Source organism: Lissotriton helveticus, chromosome 5_1 (assembly GCF_964261635.1).
Source record: "Lissotriton helveticus chromosome 5_1, aLisHel1.1, whole genome shotgun sequence".
NCBI classification, from domain to species: domain Eukaryota; kingdom Metazoa; phylum Chordata; class Amphibia; order Caudata; family Salamandridae; genus Lissotriton; species Lissotriton helveticus.
In genome coordinates, this window is record NC_136065.1 from 2,141,731,625 (window position 1) to 2,141,749,429 (window position 17,805).

The 17,805-nt window shown below is 48.1% G+C and overlaps 1 protein-coding gene across 3 annotated transcripts in view; it reads right to left on the reverse strand.

Annotated features, from left to right (window-relative positions):
• MIGA2 (mitoguardin 2) overlaps positions 1 to 17,805 on the reverse strand; it is a 147,297-nt gene that overhangs the window by 90,182 nt on the left and 39,310 nt on the right. For 2 of the 3 annotated variants that reach the window (XR_013595150.1, XM_078646265.1), the window contains exons 6-9: positions 16,943 to 17,076; positions 16,449 to 16,563; positions 12,156 to 12,256; positions 11,959 to 12,074 (exon numbers count right to left, since the gene is read on the reverse strand). Coding sequence is in view for 2 of the 3 variants with exons in the window: in XM_078646265.1 (XP_078502391.1) it covers positions 11,959 to 12,074; positions 12,156 to 12,256; positions 16,449 to 16,563; positions 16,943 to 17,076 (466 nt within the window). In the remaining variant the exon portion in view is untranslated. The remainder of the gene's footprint in view (positions 1 to 11,958; positions 12,075 to 12,155; positions 12,257 to 16,448; positions 16,564 to 16,942; positions 17,077 to 17,805) is intronic. The other variant, XM_078646266.1, reaches the window with a different exon arrangement.

Below are 17,805 nucleotides of genomic sequence, written 5' to 3' on the forward strand. Positions count from 1 at the left end.
CCGTAGCTGCCGCTGCCGTCTCTATCCGACAAAGTGAGGGGATCGTACTCTCGAATTCCCTCACGGTATTAGTGCCCCATGCTGTTGACACCCTCCTGAACCAGACTAAGACGCAACACCTGACTAGCGCACGACTGACTGGATACGAACTGACTCTGCTTGCACCCCACATCACGCTGAAAAGATGCACCACGCTGAACCCAGCCACCTTGTTGCCTCTGCCCGAAAATGACCCAAATGTCCCCCCTATACATGACTGTGTGACCCTCACGGACGAACAGACTAGGAGTAGAGTTGACCTCCGAGACACTGCCTTCCCAAACCCTGACGGAGAGCTATGGGTAGACGGCTCTTGCATTAAACTCCCCGACGGCACCACCTCAGCTGCCTATGCAGTTACCACAGCCCGAACTGTAGTTGAAACCGCCCGCATCACACAACGATTCGCACAGGCGGCAGAACTGATTGCCCTCACACAAGCATGTATCCTAGCAAAGGGGACGACATCAAACATTAACACGGACAGCCAGTATGCCTTCGGGGTGGTTCATCATTTTGGGCTCTTATGGAAGGAGAGGGGATTTCTGACATCTCATGGCACGCCCATCCTGCACGGAGATCTAGTCTCCGCTCTGACTGAAGCGGTTCTCCTCCCCAAACGACTTGCCGTAATCAAATGCCAAGCACACAAAAAGGTGACAGACATCATTGGACAGGGAAATGCACTGGCCGACAACACTGCCCGAACCACAGCTGAGAATAGGACGACGACTCACATGTACGTGACTAGGTCACAAGCAGAAAAATGGACGGACGCTAGGGAAACTATTAGGGACATCCAAATGGCCAGCTCACCACACGAATTGACTGAATGGGCACGGGTGGGATTAAAAGACGATGAAGGCTGCTGGCGGACAAAAGACACGAACAAATGGTTGCTACCCAACTCGTATCTGATCCCCATACTGACTATGGCTCATTCCCCTGCACACATAGGATCTGCCCCTATGACCGAACTTGTCTCCCGAGTTTGGCATAACGATAGAATTGCAGACTCAGCCAAACGATTAGTCCAGCAATGTCTAGTCTGCCTGCAACACAACCCTGGGAAAGGAACTGTCGTACCCCGGGGAGGGTTTGGGGTCCCCAACCATCCATTTGAAGTCCTACAGATGGACTATATCCAGTTAGAGAGATGTCAAGGACTGAAGTATGTACTTGTTGTTGTATGCGCTTTTAGCAAATGGGTGGAAGCCTACCCTACGCATGACAACACTGCCATTGCCACTGCAAAAGTACTACTGAAAGAGTTCTTCCCTCGCTACGGCCTTTGTCGTATTTTATGGAGTGACAATGGCCCCCATTTCGTAGCCGAGGTTATCCAGCTTATCCTGAAGGGGCTGGGGGTACGACAGAAATTCCACGCAGTTTTTCACCCCCAATCTGCTGGACTGGTCAAGCGACACAATGCCACATTGAAACTAAAACTGGCAAAAATAGTGGCTACCACAGGACTAAAATGGCCAGACGCTCTTCCCCTGGCATTGCTGTCAATGCGTTCCACCCCCACCAAACACCACTTGACCCCTTACGAGGTCGTTTTTGGCCGACCCATGAGTATCTGGTCTGCACCCAAACCGACATCTATTCACGACGTCCCGGACGTCCTAATGTCTGACTATCTGTATAACCTAACTAAAACGCTGTCTGTTATTCATCATCAGGTGCTGCAGGCCATCCCCGATGCTTCCAGGGGCCCCGGACATACCATCCAGCCTGGAGATTTCGTCCTAATTCGGAACTTCCAGCGGGAGAAGAGTCTGGAACCCCGCTGGACGGGCCCCTGGCAAGTTTTGATCACCACCCGAACAGCTCTTCGAGTGGAGGGAAAGCGCAATTGGCTGCACGCACACCACTGCAAGAAGATCTCGTCGGATCTGACAACAACCGAAGGCGTGACCACGCAAGAAGAGCTCCTGAACAAAGATTGACCATCCTTGAGCTGCTACCCGGAAACAGACGCGCTTGAACTGGCAACATATCCCGACCCCACTGTGCCATCCAGAGAAGAGTACAACCTGCGACGAAAGGAGGGAGCTTCGGCTAAATAGACCACTGACTAAGTTTATATTCTCAGAGCGGTGGCCTAACGCTACTAAGGTCGCCAGGAGAGAAGCCAATTGAAGTTTGTGGTTCTGCCCACTACCGAGCCCCCTTGAAGATGATGGAAGCGCCCGATACGAAGATGATGGAAGCACCCGACTTGAAGATGGTGGAAGCGACCGGACATCTAAAGACCCACTACAGAAACCCAAAGACTGACAAAATGCACAGTTCAAAGACTATTGCCTTCTTTGTTACCCTTCTCTTCTGCCTCCTCCTCATGACCACCCTCTGGATCTTGGAAGAAACCTCACCAGCACATGAGACACTTCTAGCCACTGTACTACCTGTCACCGTGAAGGAACACCACCTGATCTCTCTCTCTCACCTCAACTCCGAGAAAGACGTAAGGAGTTTTGGAATAACTCCTTCGTACAACTTTTGCACTAGCACAACCTTGCCGCCAATGCCACCAACTGCTGGATCTGCGGGTTGCTTCCGCATGCCACTGGACATTCCATCCCTTTTATCCCCTCACCATTCTCTGTTCATGGCTCCTGCCTCGCCTGGTTGATTCTCCTGCAAAAGAGCTACAGAGATAAGACAATCTCCAGCGAAACCATGTCACACTTTTATCAAGGGGTCTGGTTGAACGAAACAAAAAAAGCGGCTGCACCCTTTTGCCCACTGACGTCCAACACCTCTGTTCACTTGGACATCCCAGCCAAAGAACGTGTCGAAATACAGGTGTTCAACAATCCGGCCAGACCTACCTTCTCCTACCTTCGGAAACGAACAACAGCCACCCTGACTGTGGCCCTATCTGTTGTCAATGTCTGGGCCTTGTATGCATCGAAGGCCTCGGGACACAATTTGTAGGTCACAGTGCCTGCAACATCACCAGAACCTTGGACACTACTGACCCACCCTCTTTTGTCACTTCTCCAAACATGTACTTTGTCTGCGGTACGAAAGCCTACACCTGGCTCCCAAAAGGCTGGGGAGGTACCTGCTACATTGCCTTCATCCTTCCTCCGACCTATGTGGCATCTGCAAACCACCACCGACAAAAACGAGAGAGAGACATTGAACAAGCCGACTCTGCCGGAGCACAGTTCCTGGACGCAATGAAGGGACTTGTTCCACTCTGGGGTCCAATGGCAAACAGCCGTGCCATCCGACATTTGACCCAGGCAGTTGAAACAACCATGAACATTACAGCTGGCATCCTCACAAATAACACAGCCGAGCTTCAAGCGGTCTGCTTGGTGGCCCTTCAGAACCGCCTCGTTCTAGATGTGGTTCTAGCAGATCGTGGAGGGGCATGCCGCATCATAGGGTCTAGCTGCTGCACCTATATACCGGACAATTCACCCTCAGTGTACAAAGCCATTGAACATCTCCACAGACTTTCCTCAGAAGTCCACCAGGAACAAGAAGAATGGTCGCTTGGCGGATGGTTCTGGAGTACTGTAAAGAACTGGGGGTGGAGGTTGTTTACAATTATACTGATACCCATTGTTGTGTTATGTGGGTTCTGCCTAGAAATTCAATGCCTGCCGCCTTTGTGCTCACTATGTGCAAACTGTATCTGCCCAAAGACTCTGGACTTTGACAAGGAACGCATGAGAGCATTGTACGATGTCGAGGTTAAGGATTTAATGAAGATCGATATCGACTAGACAAAATGGCTAGATATGTTGAAAAGGGAGGACTGTTAAAATCTGGTTTGCGATGTCAACATTATCGGCGCCATCTTGTCCCCTTTCAGACTCACACACACTTGCAGCAGCAGTCATTTTTTGAAAACCATGGTCTCTCTCTGCCCACTGCCAATAGCCAGCGCGTCTCTCCCCCTCACCCCCCGGCCTCGCAAGCATCCCCCGCGCACCGACAGCCCCCGGTCTCTCCTGCCTGTGCCATAAACGCACCTCCAGCGCGACCCTGCCTCCGAGCCACATCCCGTGCTCGACCCCCTCACTCTTTCATCTCATTCATAGGACAGGTCCTTTTGATAACCTCTTCCTCCCTACCCGATTGTCCGGCCTGATCCCAGGCCATCACCTAGCCCAACAGATGCAGTTTATTGCCCCCTACAGTAGGACCTCGCCTCACATCAAAGGAGCGGGGATTAATCAATGCCTTCACACCCCTAGATCCGACCGATCGCCCGCATTCCTGTTCCCAGCAGAATGTCCAGCTGCGCGATAGCCATCATGCTGAGATTTGGGTGGGGACCCCTACTGTAGATATGTGTGAGAAAGGGCCTGAACCGGGGATTCCAAAGATGCCTTTTTCGTACTTCAAAGCAATACCACGGATGTCATGAATGTAATAAAGCCATAAACTTGTGTATAAGAGGCCAGGCCTCAGAGATGCGGTTAGAGCACCTCGAGAAGATACCCTGTTGTCTGATTTGACGTGTTCTGCTCCGTCGGATTAAACTCCTGTTTCTTGCCTTCCAGTCTCCAGCGCCTGCCTCTTCATTTGGTAACCTTGAGTTGGGTGAGAGGCGGCTATCGCCAGGCAATCCTTGAAAAGGGGTAATCGATCTGACCTGCTTGCCCTTTTTCCACACATGCACTTGATGCAATCCTCTTTGGCAGATGCATGGAATGCTTATTCTGATGCAAGTCTCGAATTCTCATGAAATGCTAATAAAAAAGTTTTTTAAAAATCAGCTTAGGATTGGCCACAAAGGCTTGACAGACAGCAGAAGAGGACACTGAGGTGAGCAACGTTGTGCTGAAATGGAAAAGGATTCATAAATAAATACCACTCTAAGAACAGCAAGCCAGTGATAAACCTCTAGGTGCCACAATCAGAACGGCTGTGTCAATCTCTAGAGACTGGAACAGGTGTTTCTGAAATTATCCAGTATTAGGGGTGTCTTTCATAGATTCACATGCCTGAATCATTCCCTGTCGTCGAGACGGGAGCCTCCGGTACATAGAAAAGTAATGTCCTATAGACATACATAGAGAAAAATAGGCCTAAGGGCCTCACCTTAGTAGCCTATCCTTGTCCTTATGTAAAAAGGACCAAACTCTTAGAGCCAGCTAATCAGCTATCACCTCCCTCTAGAACCTTCCTGACAGGAGCCTCAGTCTCTCAGATTTTCTACCGCACGTTGTGCTAGGGAGTCTCCAACCTGAGTTCTCCTCAGGATCTCTTCAAAACCAACTTGTTCACTTTTAAAAGTGAGTTCTTTCTCCAAATATCTCGAACAGGATTACTTCAAACCACTTATCATTGGAGTAAGTGATTTATTTCTTCAAAATTCTGGCATGTCTGAATCCCAGAAGAAAGCTCTTTTCAGGGCCTGCTCTTCATGTGGGAAGAAAAGGCTACATGTGGAAGACAAGCATGACCTATGCTTATATTGCCTTTATCCTGACCACATACCTAAAGACTGTAAGATATGTCGGTCTTTCCCTAACAAGACCTTGAGGGACAGAGAAGGTCGCCTGCTCATCTGGCTGGACAGGCTTAAAAAGAGGGAAAATGTGGATTCCTCAGAGGGAAGCTTTTCAATGACCTCAGAAGTCTCCCTGAAGAGGCCACGGGTGGAGTCCCCTGGCCCCTCAGACACTCCTCCTATGAAGGTACAAAAGAAGTCTTCAGAGGCAAGATCGACAAAATCTTCAGTGTCTGAAAAGGGCTCTCAGGCTTTTAAGAAGCCTACGCAGTCGTCCAGTAAGCTTGCGACATCCTCCTCGACGCAAAAAAGAGTTGTGGCGCCAGTTTCCGTCTCCACAGCGACGACGACTGTGTCGACGACGACAGCGTCGTCGGTTTTCTCATCGACGACGACCACTCCTTCATCGTCGTCAGCTGGTAAACCTATTCCATCTATAATACTGCTGAAGCCGTCGTCGACGTCCAAGACCTCGTTGACGACGAAGATTGCCCCGTCGACGACGACATCGTCGATGAAGAGTCCACCGTCGACGGGAGGGTTGACGACGAAGACGTCGACGACGAAGACGTCGACGAGGAATGAATCGTCGACGAGCGCATCGTCGATGAAGGCATCGTCGACGAAGAAAGTATCGTCTACGGAGGCACCGTCGTCGAAGGTCATGCCGTCGACGAGGGTACCGTCGACGGGGGAATCGTCGTCGGAATTAGTCATTACTGAACCGTGGAAGAAATCCAAGCTGATAGAAACGTCGTCTTTGACCCTACCACCGTCGACAACACCAGGGACGACGGCAGGGGCTCCTGCAAAAGGTCCTGTGTCTGGCAAACTGACCAAGAAGCAGATTACGCCAGAAACAACGTCACCAAGTAAGGTACAAAGTCATTTGCCCACGGAGATTCTCCAGAGTGAAGAATCTGAAGAAGAACTCCTGGATCAGGCTACTTCCATTTCAGACCTTCACGTGAAATGTCAGAGCACGGACGAAGAACAGGATGAGATGAGCTACCAGGAACACTCTTTCCAAGCTCATGTTCGTACAGAGGTCACCCCGATGGTATGCCTTCCCGCTTCAATTGTGAATGACCTTAAATACCTTATACAGGACTACAAACAGCGTTTCCCGGAAACACCGGCAACTGAGACAGGGGGCCCGACGCCTGCTACAAATACACCAGCGGCAGCCCCAAGACAGACACGGCCAACTACTCAGGTCCGCCATGAGAAAGTGCCACCTCAGGTGATAGAATCATCAGATGAGGAGGCTGAAGAAATGGAAGAGGGGGAAGTCCAAGAGGATGAGACGGATCACGAAGAGTATGTGGCATCTTCCCCAGCTTCACCCCAACCGCGCCAGGCAGATTCACCGCCAGTGGACATTGGCGGTTTCCATAGAATAGTGGAAAGAGCAGCGAAGCGATTTCATATGGAGATGGAATCAACTGAGACCGAGTGCTTCTTATATGACTTTAAGGAGCAAACAAAGAAGATAACGAAGTCTATCCCAATAATAGACTTTCTCTGGGACCAGGGAAAGAAACTGATGATGACGCCGGCCTCTGTACCTGCGGTGGTTCCACGCCTGGATAAAAAATACAAGGCTCCAACCACAGCGGCAGCTTGCCTTAATGGGCACCCGAAACCGGATTCGGTTGTAACCCAGGCGGCCCAAAAGAATTCTCGCAACCCTTCCTCTCCTCTGTCAGCCCCACCGGACAAGGAAGGAAGGAAGTTGGACACCATCGGTAAACGGTTTACAACGACATCGGCCATGACCATCAAGGTGGCCAACTCCATAGCCCTGTTGGGGCGTTATAACCGCCAGCTTTGGGAAGATATAGTCCCATATATAGCGGAACTGCTAGATACAGTTCAGGAGGAGGTCAAGGCACTGCTTACAGAGGGTCAAACCTCGGCAGCTGAGATCATTGATTGTGCCATAGATGTAGCCATGATGGGCTTTCGACAACTAGCTGGGGCAGCAGTCCTGCGCCGTCAGGGATGGCTTAAGGCAACATCATTCAGACAAGAGGTGCAGACGAAGGTGCTGGACATGCCCTTCGACGGCCAACACCTTTTCGGAGACAAATTGACGAGGCGCTCCAAACAATCAAAAAAGACACTGATACTGCTAGAGCACTTGGTACTTTGCAGGCAAGGAACCAGTCCTTTCGAGGTAACAAATCCAGGGGCCAGTCCTCCTACAGGGGATCCTTTCAAAATAGGTCCTCGTATTCCTATCAGAATAAATCCCAGTACCAACAGAAGCAGCAACAAGGTCGTCAGACTTCTTACGGGAGATCAAACTTCAGGGGCAAAAACCAGAGGAGGGGCACTGGCGGACGTCAGTGACCAATTACTCCAGCCAGTCCAGCAACTATATCCCTCATTAAAGATTGGAGGAAAATTGACCCATTTCCTAGACAATTGGCATCTCATCACCACAGATCGGTGGGTACTCCAGTTAATAAGATTCGGCCATTCCCTGGAATTCACCACCATCCCACCTGCAACACCTCCCCGCAGGCTTCCGCACAAACATCTACGACTGCTGCTCCAGGAAATATCTGCGATGTTGAAGAAAGGAGCGATCGAGAGAGTTCCATCGTCTCAAAGAGGGAGGGGATTCTATTCCCGCTTCTTTCTTATACGCAAGAAGGAGAAAAAGTGGAGGCCCATACTAGACCTCAGAGCACTCAACTCTTTCCTGAAGAGAGTCAGTCGTTCAGGATGGTGACGATCCAAGAAATACTAGGCATGCTGGAAAAAGGAGATTTTATGACATCTTTGGATCTCCAGGATGCCTACTGCCACATCCCGATACTCAAGGGGCACAGAAAATTCCTGAGGTTCGAGGTGGCAGGACAGCACTACCAATTCAAAGTCCTACCGTTTGGCCTCAAATCCGCACCGCGGATTTTCACCAAGTGCCTTTCACCTGTGGCAGCTTTTCTGCGTCAATTGGGTCACCAGGTCTTCCCCTACCTCGACGACTGGCTGGTAAAAGCACCTTCAGCTGCAGGCGCGACCGAATCCTCCAACGCCTGCACCAATCTCTTTCAGCAGCTAGGATTGACTCTCAATCACGAGAAATCCTGCATGACCCCAACAAGGAACATCACCTTCCTTGGGGAGACCTTGAACACAGAATGCGCAAGAGCATTTCCTTCAAAGGAAAGGAAAAACAAGATAATATCTCTGGCCACGGCTGTGGCATTAAGGAAGTCCCTAAGAGTTCGAACTTACAAATCACTCCTAGGCATGATGTCTTCTTGTATACTCCTCATCCCGCCTTTCACCTGTGGCAGCTTTTCTGCGTCAATTGGGTCACCAGGTCTTCCCCTACCTCGACGACTGGCTGGTAAAAGCACCTTCAGCTGCAGGCGCGACCGAATCCTCCAACGCCTGCACCAATCTCTTTCAGCAGCTAGGATTGACTCTCAATCACGAGAAATCCTGCATGACCCCAACAAGGAACATCACCTTCCTTGGGGAGACCTTGAACACAGAATGCGCAAGAGCATTTCCTTCAAAGGAAAGGAAAAACAAGATAATATCTCTGGCCACGGCTGTGGCATTAAGGAAGTCCCTAAGAGTTCGAACTTACAAATCACTCCTAGGCATGATGTCTTCTTGTATACTCCTCATCCCGCACTGCAGACTCAGGATGCGCCCATTGCAAGAAGCCCTCACAAACCAATGGACACAGAGTACAGGTTCTTTCGAAGACATAGTGAAGATAACACCACAAATGTCCAAGAGCCTGGAATGGTGGAAAAATCACAAGAATCTGTCTATAGGACTGCCATTCCTACTTCCAGCAGCACCTCTGGTGATCACCACGGATGCATCCCTGGAAGGCTGGGGAGCTGTTCTCCAGGACCTCCAAATAAGCGGCAAATGGACAAATCAGGAGAAGCAACTCCACATACATCTTCTAGAACTGAGGGCTGTGTATCTGGCACTGCAAGCCTTTTTACCACGCATCCAGAACTCCCAGGTGCTCGTCAGAACGGACAACACCACGACGATGCACTCTCTCAACAAACAGGGAGGAACGCGTTCGCTCACTCTATCACGCGAATCGCAAAAGATCTGGAACTGGCTTGTACTCCATGGGATCACGCTCAAAGCGGACTATGTCCCGGGCAAGGACAACACCATTGCGGACGCCCTAAGCAGACAGAAATCCCTCTCCCACGAATGGGAGCTCGACGAGAGTACGCTGTATCACATATTCTCATAATGGGGATATCCAGGAATCGACCTGTTTGCCACCAAGGAGAACGCCAAATGCCCAAACTATGCAAGCTGGCGTCCCCAACCAAGGTCACTCGGAAATGCTCTTTCCATCGGTTGGTTCAGCGTATTTGCGTACGCTTTTCCACCATTTCCGATGATTCCCAGGGTTCTCAGGAAGATGAAGGCGGAGCCTTGTACCCTGATCCTAATTGCCCCGTTCTGGCCGAGGCAGCACTGGTTCTCGGATCTTTATCGCCTCTCCATCAGGACACCGATTCGTCTGAAGCAGCACCCGAACCTGCTGACAATGTCCAACGGGCAGGTGCAGCACCCGAACCTGCAATCGCTCAGGTTATCGGCCTGGCTCCTGAGCACAGAGAGTTCTGTCATCTATACATCCCGCAGGAATGCAGGGACGTGCTGGCAAAAGCAAGAGCGGACAGTACCAACAAGACGTACTCTCTAAAATGGAAACGATTCTGCATATGGTGTTTAGAGAAAGGCCTGAGACCACTCCATATCACACCCGAACAGATATTGCCATATCTACTGCACTTGGCACAGTCAGGATTGGCGCACGCATCTATAAAGGTGCATTTGGCATCCATTTCACGATTCACCAGGACTTACAAGGGACCGTCTCTTTGGTCCAATAGACTTATCAAGCAGTTCCTAAAGGGACCATATAGATCTTTCCCAAGACCTAGAAGGGTCCCACCGACATGGCACCTCAATTTAGTCCTCACCCAACTCATGAAGCACCCTTTTGAGCCCATTCATCGAGCACCCATCAAGTACATCTCATGGAAGACGGCTCTGCTGCTCGCTCTAACAGCTGCCAGGAGAGTCAGCGAGCTACAGGCTCTATCCATTCAGGAACCCTTCATGCAGTTCAAACAGGACAGGGTGGTGCTGAGGACAAATCCCAAGTTCATACCGAAAGTGCCTTCAGACTTTCACCTTAATGAACCGGTGGTTCTATGTTCCTTCTTTGCAAACCCTACCAGCGCAGCGGAAAGAACGCTGCACTCCTTGGACCTCAAAAGGTGTATAAAGTTTTACATAGACAAGACAAAGAGCTTCAGGAAGTCATCACAGCTGTTTGTGGCCTACAGTAGGCCAAGGATGGGTCTGCCTCTAACGAAACAGAGCATTTCCAGGTGGATCTCTTCAGCGATAGCATTCTGCCATGACAGGGCCGGACGGCCTTTGAGTGCTAATGTTCAAGCACATTCCACCAGAGCAATGTCCACATCAGCAGCGCTGTTCGCTGGAGTGCCGATTTTGGACATATGTAGAGCGGCGACGTGGAAGTCACCGCACACCTTCTCCAGACACTACTGCCTGGATGCTGAACTTATGCAGGATGCAGCAGTGGGCCAGGCGGTGCTTCGCCATCTATTCCAGTGAGGTGAGCCTTCCAACATCCCGCCATCCTGGTATGCACATCTCTTGCTGTTATGATATATTGATGTATGCTAATGTTTCAAAGTCGCAGGATAATAGGTGTATTATCTAAAATGACTATATAGCATGATTACATCAGAAATGTGCATAATATATTGCTGACTACTCTGATTCAGGCATGAGAATCTATGAAAGACACCCCTAATACTGGATAAGAAACGCGTTACTTACCTGTAACAGCAGTTATCCAGTATTGGTGTCTTTCATAGATTCACATGCAACCCTCCCGCCTCCCCTGGAAGGACTCACGTTCTCTCTAACTATATTACGCCTACCTAGCTTGGTGCGTACGAAAATCTGAGAGACTGAGGCTCCTGTCAGGAAGGTTCTAGAGGGAGGTGATAGCTGATTGGCTGGCTCTAAGAGTTTGGTCCTTTTTACATAAGGACAAGGATAGGCTACTAAGGTGAGGCCCTTAGGCCTATTTTTCTCTATGTATGTCTATAGGACATTACTTTTCCATGTACCGGAGGCTCCCGTCTCGACGACGGGGAATGATTCAGGCATGTGAATCTATGAAAGACACCAATACTGGATAACTGCTGTTACAGGTAAGTAACGCGTTTCTCGTGCACACATCCGTGTGTGCAAGTAAGTGTGGCTGGATGTCTGTAAGGCAGTCTGTGTAGGGGTGTGAATGGCTGAACCTACATACACTAGTATGATTCCCAAGATCTAGTAACCTAAACAAGACAATACTTCTGCACTGAGCCAGCGTCTCTCACCTAAATGTCCGGCAAGCAACTTCTCCATCCTTCACCAGTTGCAAGGCTTCCTGGTATGCGGCAGCTGGCTTGGAGGGCTGGAAGGAGATGTCATTGAGCTGGAGGGAATCGAACAGCTGTGGAGGCAATTCAGAGAGGGGTCAGGACAGCAGCCAAACATCGCAAAATACTGTGCTTTTTCAATGAATTCCACACACCTCAGCAGCTGAGAAGAAAGAGTCCTCTGATGTGGTGCTGTCCTCATCATCCATTCTGAAACTCGCTTCTGCATCTGCCACGGGGAACATCAAGGCTCCTTCTGGAAGAAATTGTCCGATTAAAATCAAGATTTCCAGGTTTAACTCAATACTCCTCCCACAAAAGAAAACGTAAAAACCACACATCAGTGATGCCCCATTTGTCAGTATAACCTTCCAAGGTTCCCACGGCTACAGTGCTGCTGCTCCAGACTACTGCACTCCAAACAGTGAAGGAGGTACCGCAGACACCCTCTTCTGGTCCGTGGCGCCTTGCATATTCGAAGAGGCTGGAGCTTCCTTTAGGTATTTTTTAATTAGTCTGAAATGTGAACAATGCAATAAGGCAGGCTCAGAGGACAATGGCTGCTACTTTGATTTGATCTCTGCAGAACTTTCTTAGCTACATCTAAGCTCATTTACATCTATGGAGAAACTGGGATAAAAGGGCAGCTCAGCATGAGGATCTGGATGTGGGCATAAGGTGGTGAGCCTTAGCTCAGGAAACTATGCCAAAGAACTAAAACCTCTCTGCTTCAATCAAGGAAAACAGCTGCTTTTCAGCTACTCATCCAAATATGGGCTACCAAAGAACAATAAGGTATTAAAACTGCCTGAAAAGAGCAGTGTAAACTGAAATACATTAAAAAAAGCTACCGTCAGTCCTCCAACAGGAATCCTAGATGCACTGAAAAAGGGAATCCGGTTACACTCATATTAAATAAAACATGTACAAGGTGCTTCTCACATACTCAATGGACAAAAATAATCATGTGGACCAAAGATGAAATCAGGCAGAACCAATGGTGCTGATCCTCTTATTCTCTGAAGCACAGGAGATACCCCGGATCAGGAAGGCAAAAGATGTGGGTTGTATAGGATTGTTTTAAAACAAATACTGAAAATCCATCTGAAATATGAGATATGCAGCGACCCTGACTGAGTTTCCTCAAAGGAGAGGCGCTACAATAGCACTCTTCCTACAGTAGGATTAGGGGCATATGTATCAAGCCCTTTTCCCCTTCGCAAACGGGTTGATTCTCATAATCGGCCCATTTGCGAACAGGAAAATGCCTTTTGGGATGTATCGTCCCAAAAGGGCATCGCAAATTAGAGAATCGCAAAATTTGTGATTCTCTATTTTGCAATTGCATTTAAGGAATCGCAAATTGTGATTCCTTAATTGCGATGTAGAAAGCACCTAAGTTGTGCGAATTTGGAATAAGAAATCGCAAATTACCACCAACTGACAGTTTGTGGTAATTTGCTAATTCTTTGAAAAAAAGCACTGTTTTGCTTTTTTCAAAGTGCCATGTGGCACACATACATGCCCTTAGGGCATGTATGAGCACCTCATGTGCGCACATGCACATTTCAGGGGTGCATCAGGGTATCCTTATGACACCCTTGCACCCTTGAAATTGCATTCTCAATTTGCAATTCTCTAATTACTAATAGCAAATTGAGAATGTCTTCCCATTCATTCCTATGCGCCTCCTAGCCCATAGGAATGAATGGCAAGGTATTCCTTATTTGCTAATCTCAATTTGCGATTCGCAAATGAGGAATATGTAGGATTCGCAAAATTTTTAGCAAATCCTACATACATTGAATTTTGCGATTCTCAAATTGCAATTCGTAATTTGAGAATCGCAAAACGGTTTCTTCATACATATGCGTTACTTATCCAGTAAGCATCTGTTCTTGGAATGTAGAGCTGTAGATTCACATGCTTTGCATACTCCTGCCATCTAGTGTTGGGTCCGGATGTTTGCAAGTTGTTTTACTTCGCAGAAGTCTTTCCCAGTCATGAGGTATGGAGACCCCTCCATTCGGTGATATTGCGCATAGGCATCGACTCCATTGTTAGACTGTTTTCCTGCAAAAGGGTGAGAATGGAGTAAGTGAAATAGAGATGTCCATGCGTATGTAATGTAAATAATGAGAATTGCAACAAATACAGGTGTCCGGAGAGGTGCGAGGGTGCATGTGAATCTACAGCTCTATATGCCAAGAACAGATGCTTACATGGTAAGTAACATAATCCGATCGAGTTATGTGTGCTGTAGATACACATGCTTTGCATAGATTGTATAGCAGTATTCTCCCAAAGCGGTGGCTAACCGGTAGGTGTTGCAGTTGTTTGAAAAAATGCGCCATCGGTTAGCGGATTGAGCAGCTACTCTTTTACCTGATGCAGCAATTAATTTAGACTCCTCGTCTGGAGGAGCTGCATCTGCTGAAGTCTGTGAATTTGCTCTTTTGCGAGCATTAGATAATACTAAAGAATCTTAAGGTAATTGTCCCTTAATGAAAATGGGATCAGACGGGGGGTTTGTAGTTCTTGTCAACCCTAGGTGTTAATATACGGGCACGTTCAGAGTCTTTAAAAATGTCTTCGGCATGCCTCATCATGCCTTTTAATATAGGCAAACTTTAACTTGTCTAATGTGTAGAACCTAGTGTCCCAAACAAAAAGTCTTCTTCTAAAGACTCTTTATATAATGTAACCCCATGGTAAGATGCTGCCCTGGAAATCAACTCCTGATACGCTACATTGGCATCGGGAGGTGATGGTTTTGCAGGATATAAATCAGGGTCATTACCCATTGGTGGATCGATATTATAGTCATCCCATGGGTCTGTTGGTAGTGGACTATTGTCAATATTATCATCCCCTTTATCAGACTGCATGTGTGGAGAACCCCGAGGTGGTAAGTGTAACGGGTCTGAGCCTGGCAATGGTAGTAGTGGTCAAAATGGTGGAGGGGATTGAGGATTGGGGTAGATAGGACTTGTAGCCATGTTCTCCTTTTTTAGAGGAATTTTGTAGCTAGTGTCCTCTGAGATAATCTTTCTCTTGGAAGGTGTCACACCTTTAGTCAATAGCAGCCCAGTTTCTAAATTAATATACATTTTCTTTTGCTTAGGGTCCAGTTTATCCTCCAGAATGTCCAGGATAGGTTCCAGAGGCTTTTGGAGGGTATCTTTTAATTTCAGTGCCGAAGTTTTCGGTGCCAAACCAGACTTGTCCTTTTTGTCTTTTGGAGCTGAAGGCTTCTGTTCCGAAGAGGTCTTTTCTCGACTTGGTCCCAAGCCGGAAGGCTTGACTGACTGTTTCGGTGCAGAGCCGAGGGCAGGGAGTTGGAGCAGCATCTCAGTGCCGACTACAGCCAGAAGGCAGTTGTGGCGCCATAACTTTTTGTTTAATAGAAGAGAGTTTGGGTGGCAAAAGGGCTTTGGTACTCACGGCACCCTGTCCTGGTGTAACGTCTTCGGATACTAACTCTATTTCCAGCTCGTAGTCAGATTCTTGGATAGAGATGGCCTCCTCTTCTGCCGCGGACACCTCATCTCTTCGTGTTCAGTGTCTTCCCTAAGATATCGTGAGTGTGTTCAATGTTTTGTTGCTGCATGTCCCTTCATCGAGCCCGACGATTCTGCAAAGTCTTTTTCAATCGGAACGATTGACAAGCGTCACAATCCTCTTCTTTGTGCTCCGGTGAAAGGCACAAATTGCAAACTTCATGCAGGTCGGTGTGCGGGTACTTGGAGTGGCACCGAGGACAGATTTGAAACGGAGTACGTTCTACTGGCAGAAAACTGGCTAATACGGAACGGAGTATAATTCAACCGACGCAGCTAGGCCCGAAGCCCACCCATGATGTCTTCTCGATCGATGATGGAGTCTCCCGTCTATTCGATACATGGAGAATGGTGAAAAGCATACGAGAACAATACCAATGAGGCTACAGTGGATTGCGCACTGAGGGAACCCAAAGGACGGTTTTGAACCGGAGTGCCACAATTTACCTCTGAACCTGATGGCGGAAAGAAAACAATCTAACAATGGAGTCGATGCCCATGCGCAATATCGCCGAAAGGAGGAGTCACCTACCTCGAGACTGAAAAGACTTCTTCGAAGAAAAACAACTTGCAAACATCCGGACCCAACACTAGATGGCAGTAGTATGCAAAGCATGTGTATCTACAGCACACATGCCTCGAAAAGAGATTTTCACAAAAGTCTAAGTCTTATTAGTGAAGCTTGTTACTGCTGCTGTCTCCAAGCTAGTCAAACTCCTTGCAGAGACACACAGCATTTCAAGTGTCTCCAACACTGTAGCATCTGACATTAGGGTGGGAAAAAATCCAACAGGAAAGTGAAAGGGGAAAAAGACCTGTCAGTTTTACATGGCACTGGGTATTTACTGGTACACCTTTCACCAATGGACTAGAACAGAATTGACCTACCAAACTCCATCAACATGATGTCGGACGGGATGGACGTGCCAAACTCCTCCTGCATGTTATAGGCTCGGTGAAGAAGCGCTTCCAGCTTCTGTGCAAAGTGCTTGCTCTGTGATTCCTGAAACAAAAGAAAAGTGTAAAGATGTGACATGCACATCACTGCCCATCAGTCTTTGATGCACCTTCCCCAAACTACCTTAAACTACCGAACTGCCACCATAATCTCCACATAGCCCGACCTATAGTGACAGCGCCTCACATCAGTCTGAAGGAGATATTTTTACAACTTAAAAATCCAAACGCTCAATTGCGGCTCGGATCGTTCCATGGAGACCTTCCTCACTCATCACATCTCCTGTTCTTCCCCACAACTCCTTACTCTCATTCGAAGAGACCCATGTGTCAGGTGCACTAAAACCTAACTCTCTATTTCTGTCTTTTGCATTTTGTATCCAAAACAACAGCATTTCCTTCCAGTATCTTTTTGCGGTACCCACCTCATAGATAGCCACATTGATGGCTTCATTTTGCTGCTCTCTCTCTTGAGGTGTGGGGGTGCTGGACGAACACCTCTGACCAATGGTCAAGGCCCGCTCCCACTTATGCAATGCTTCCTCAAACAGCTCCATCCCTAGTGGAAGGCAAACAACACAAACATGGTCATCAAACAACATCAGCATATACATGGCCTCTAAAACGGCATCAGGATGCAATACTACAAATCAACAAGCGAGACCGAGAAGCCGATTCCTGCATTCTGCCAAGTTTATCAATACACGTGCTAATATGTTCCCAGGGCAATGTTAGCAAAGGGTAAACTTATTTAAAGGAAGAGGTGCTCTGAAGACACACAGAAAATACAAAGCTATCCCTTAGGGCTATGGTAAATACAAAAGCAAATGGAATCAGCTAAGGTGGCTGACTAGCAGCCTAGGGTAGACTCCTCTACCACACTGCTGCAATGGGCCCTCGACCTTGCAGGATAGCTTGTGACCTTTACTGCTAGAGGAAACAATCTGAGAAAGAAAGACTCAATCCGATGCTCGAGCAATGATGGAATGGTTATTAAAGCTATGTAAACAAGCATTTAATCTTAGTTATATCAATATTCAATTACCACCCAGAACTGAAATAGAAAGAGATGAACAGTTAAAATTAGAGTCCTTGTGGTGAAAGACTTCAGAGCAGGTGTATGGAGTAAGGTAGTATGTAGAAGACTAACATATAACAGACGGGGAAGACATTTCTATATCTGAATGCCGGAGAGGCTGAATGAGCTGGGCGGTCCAATACATAAGCATTGGCTACTAACTAAGAAAACTGGGATGCATTAGTGATGGACAGATCGACTGGTCAAGGA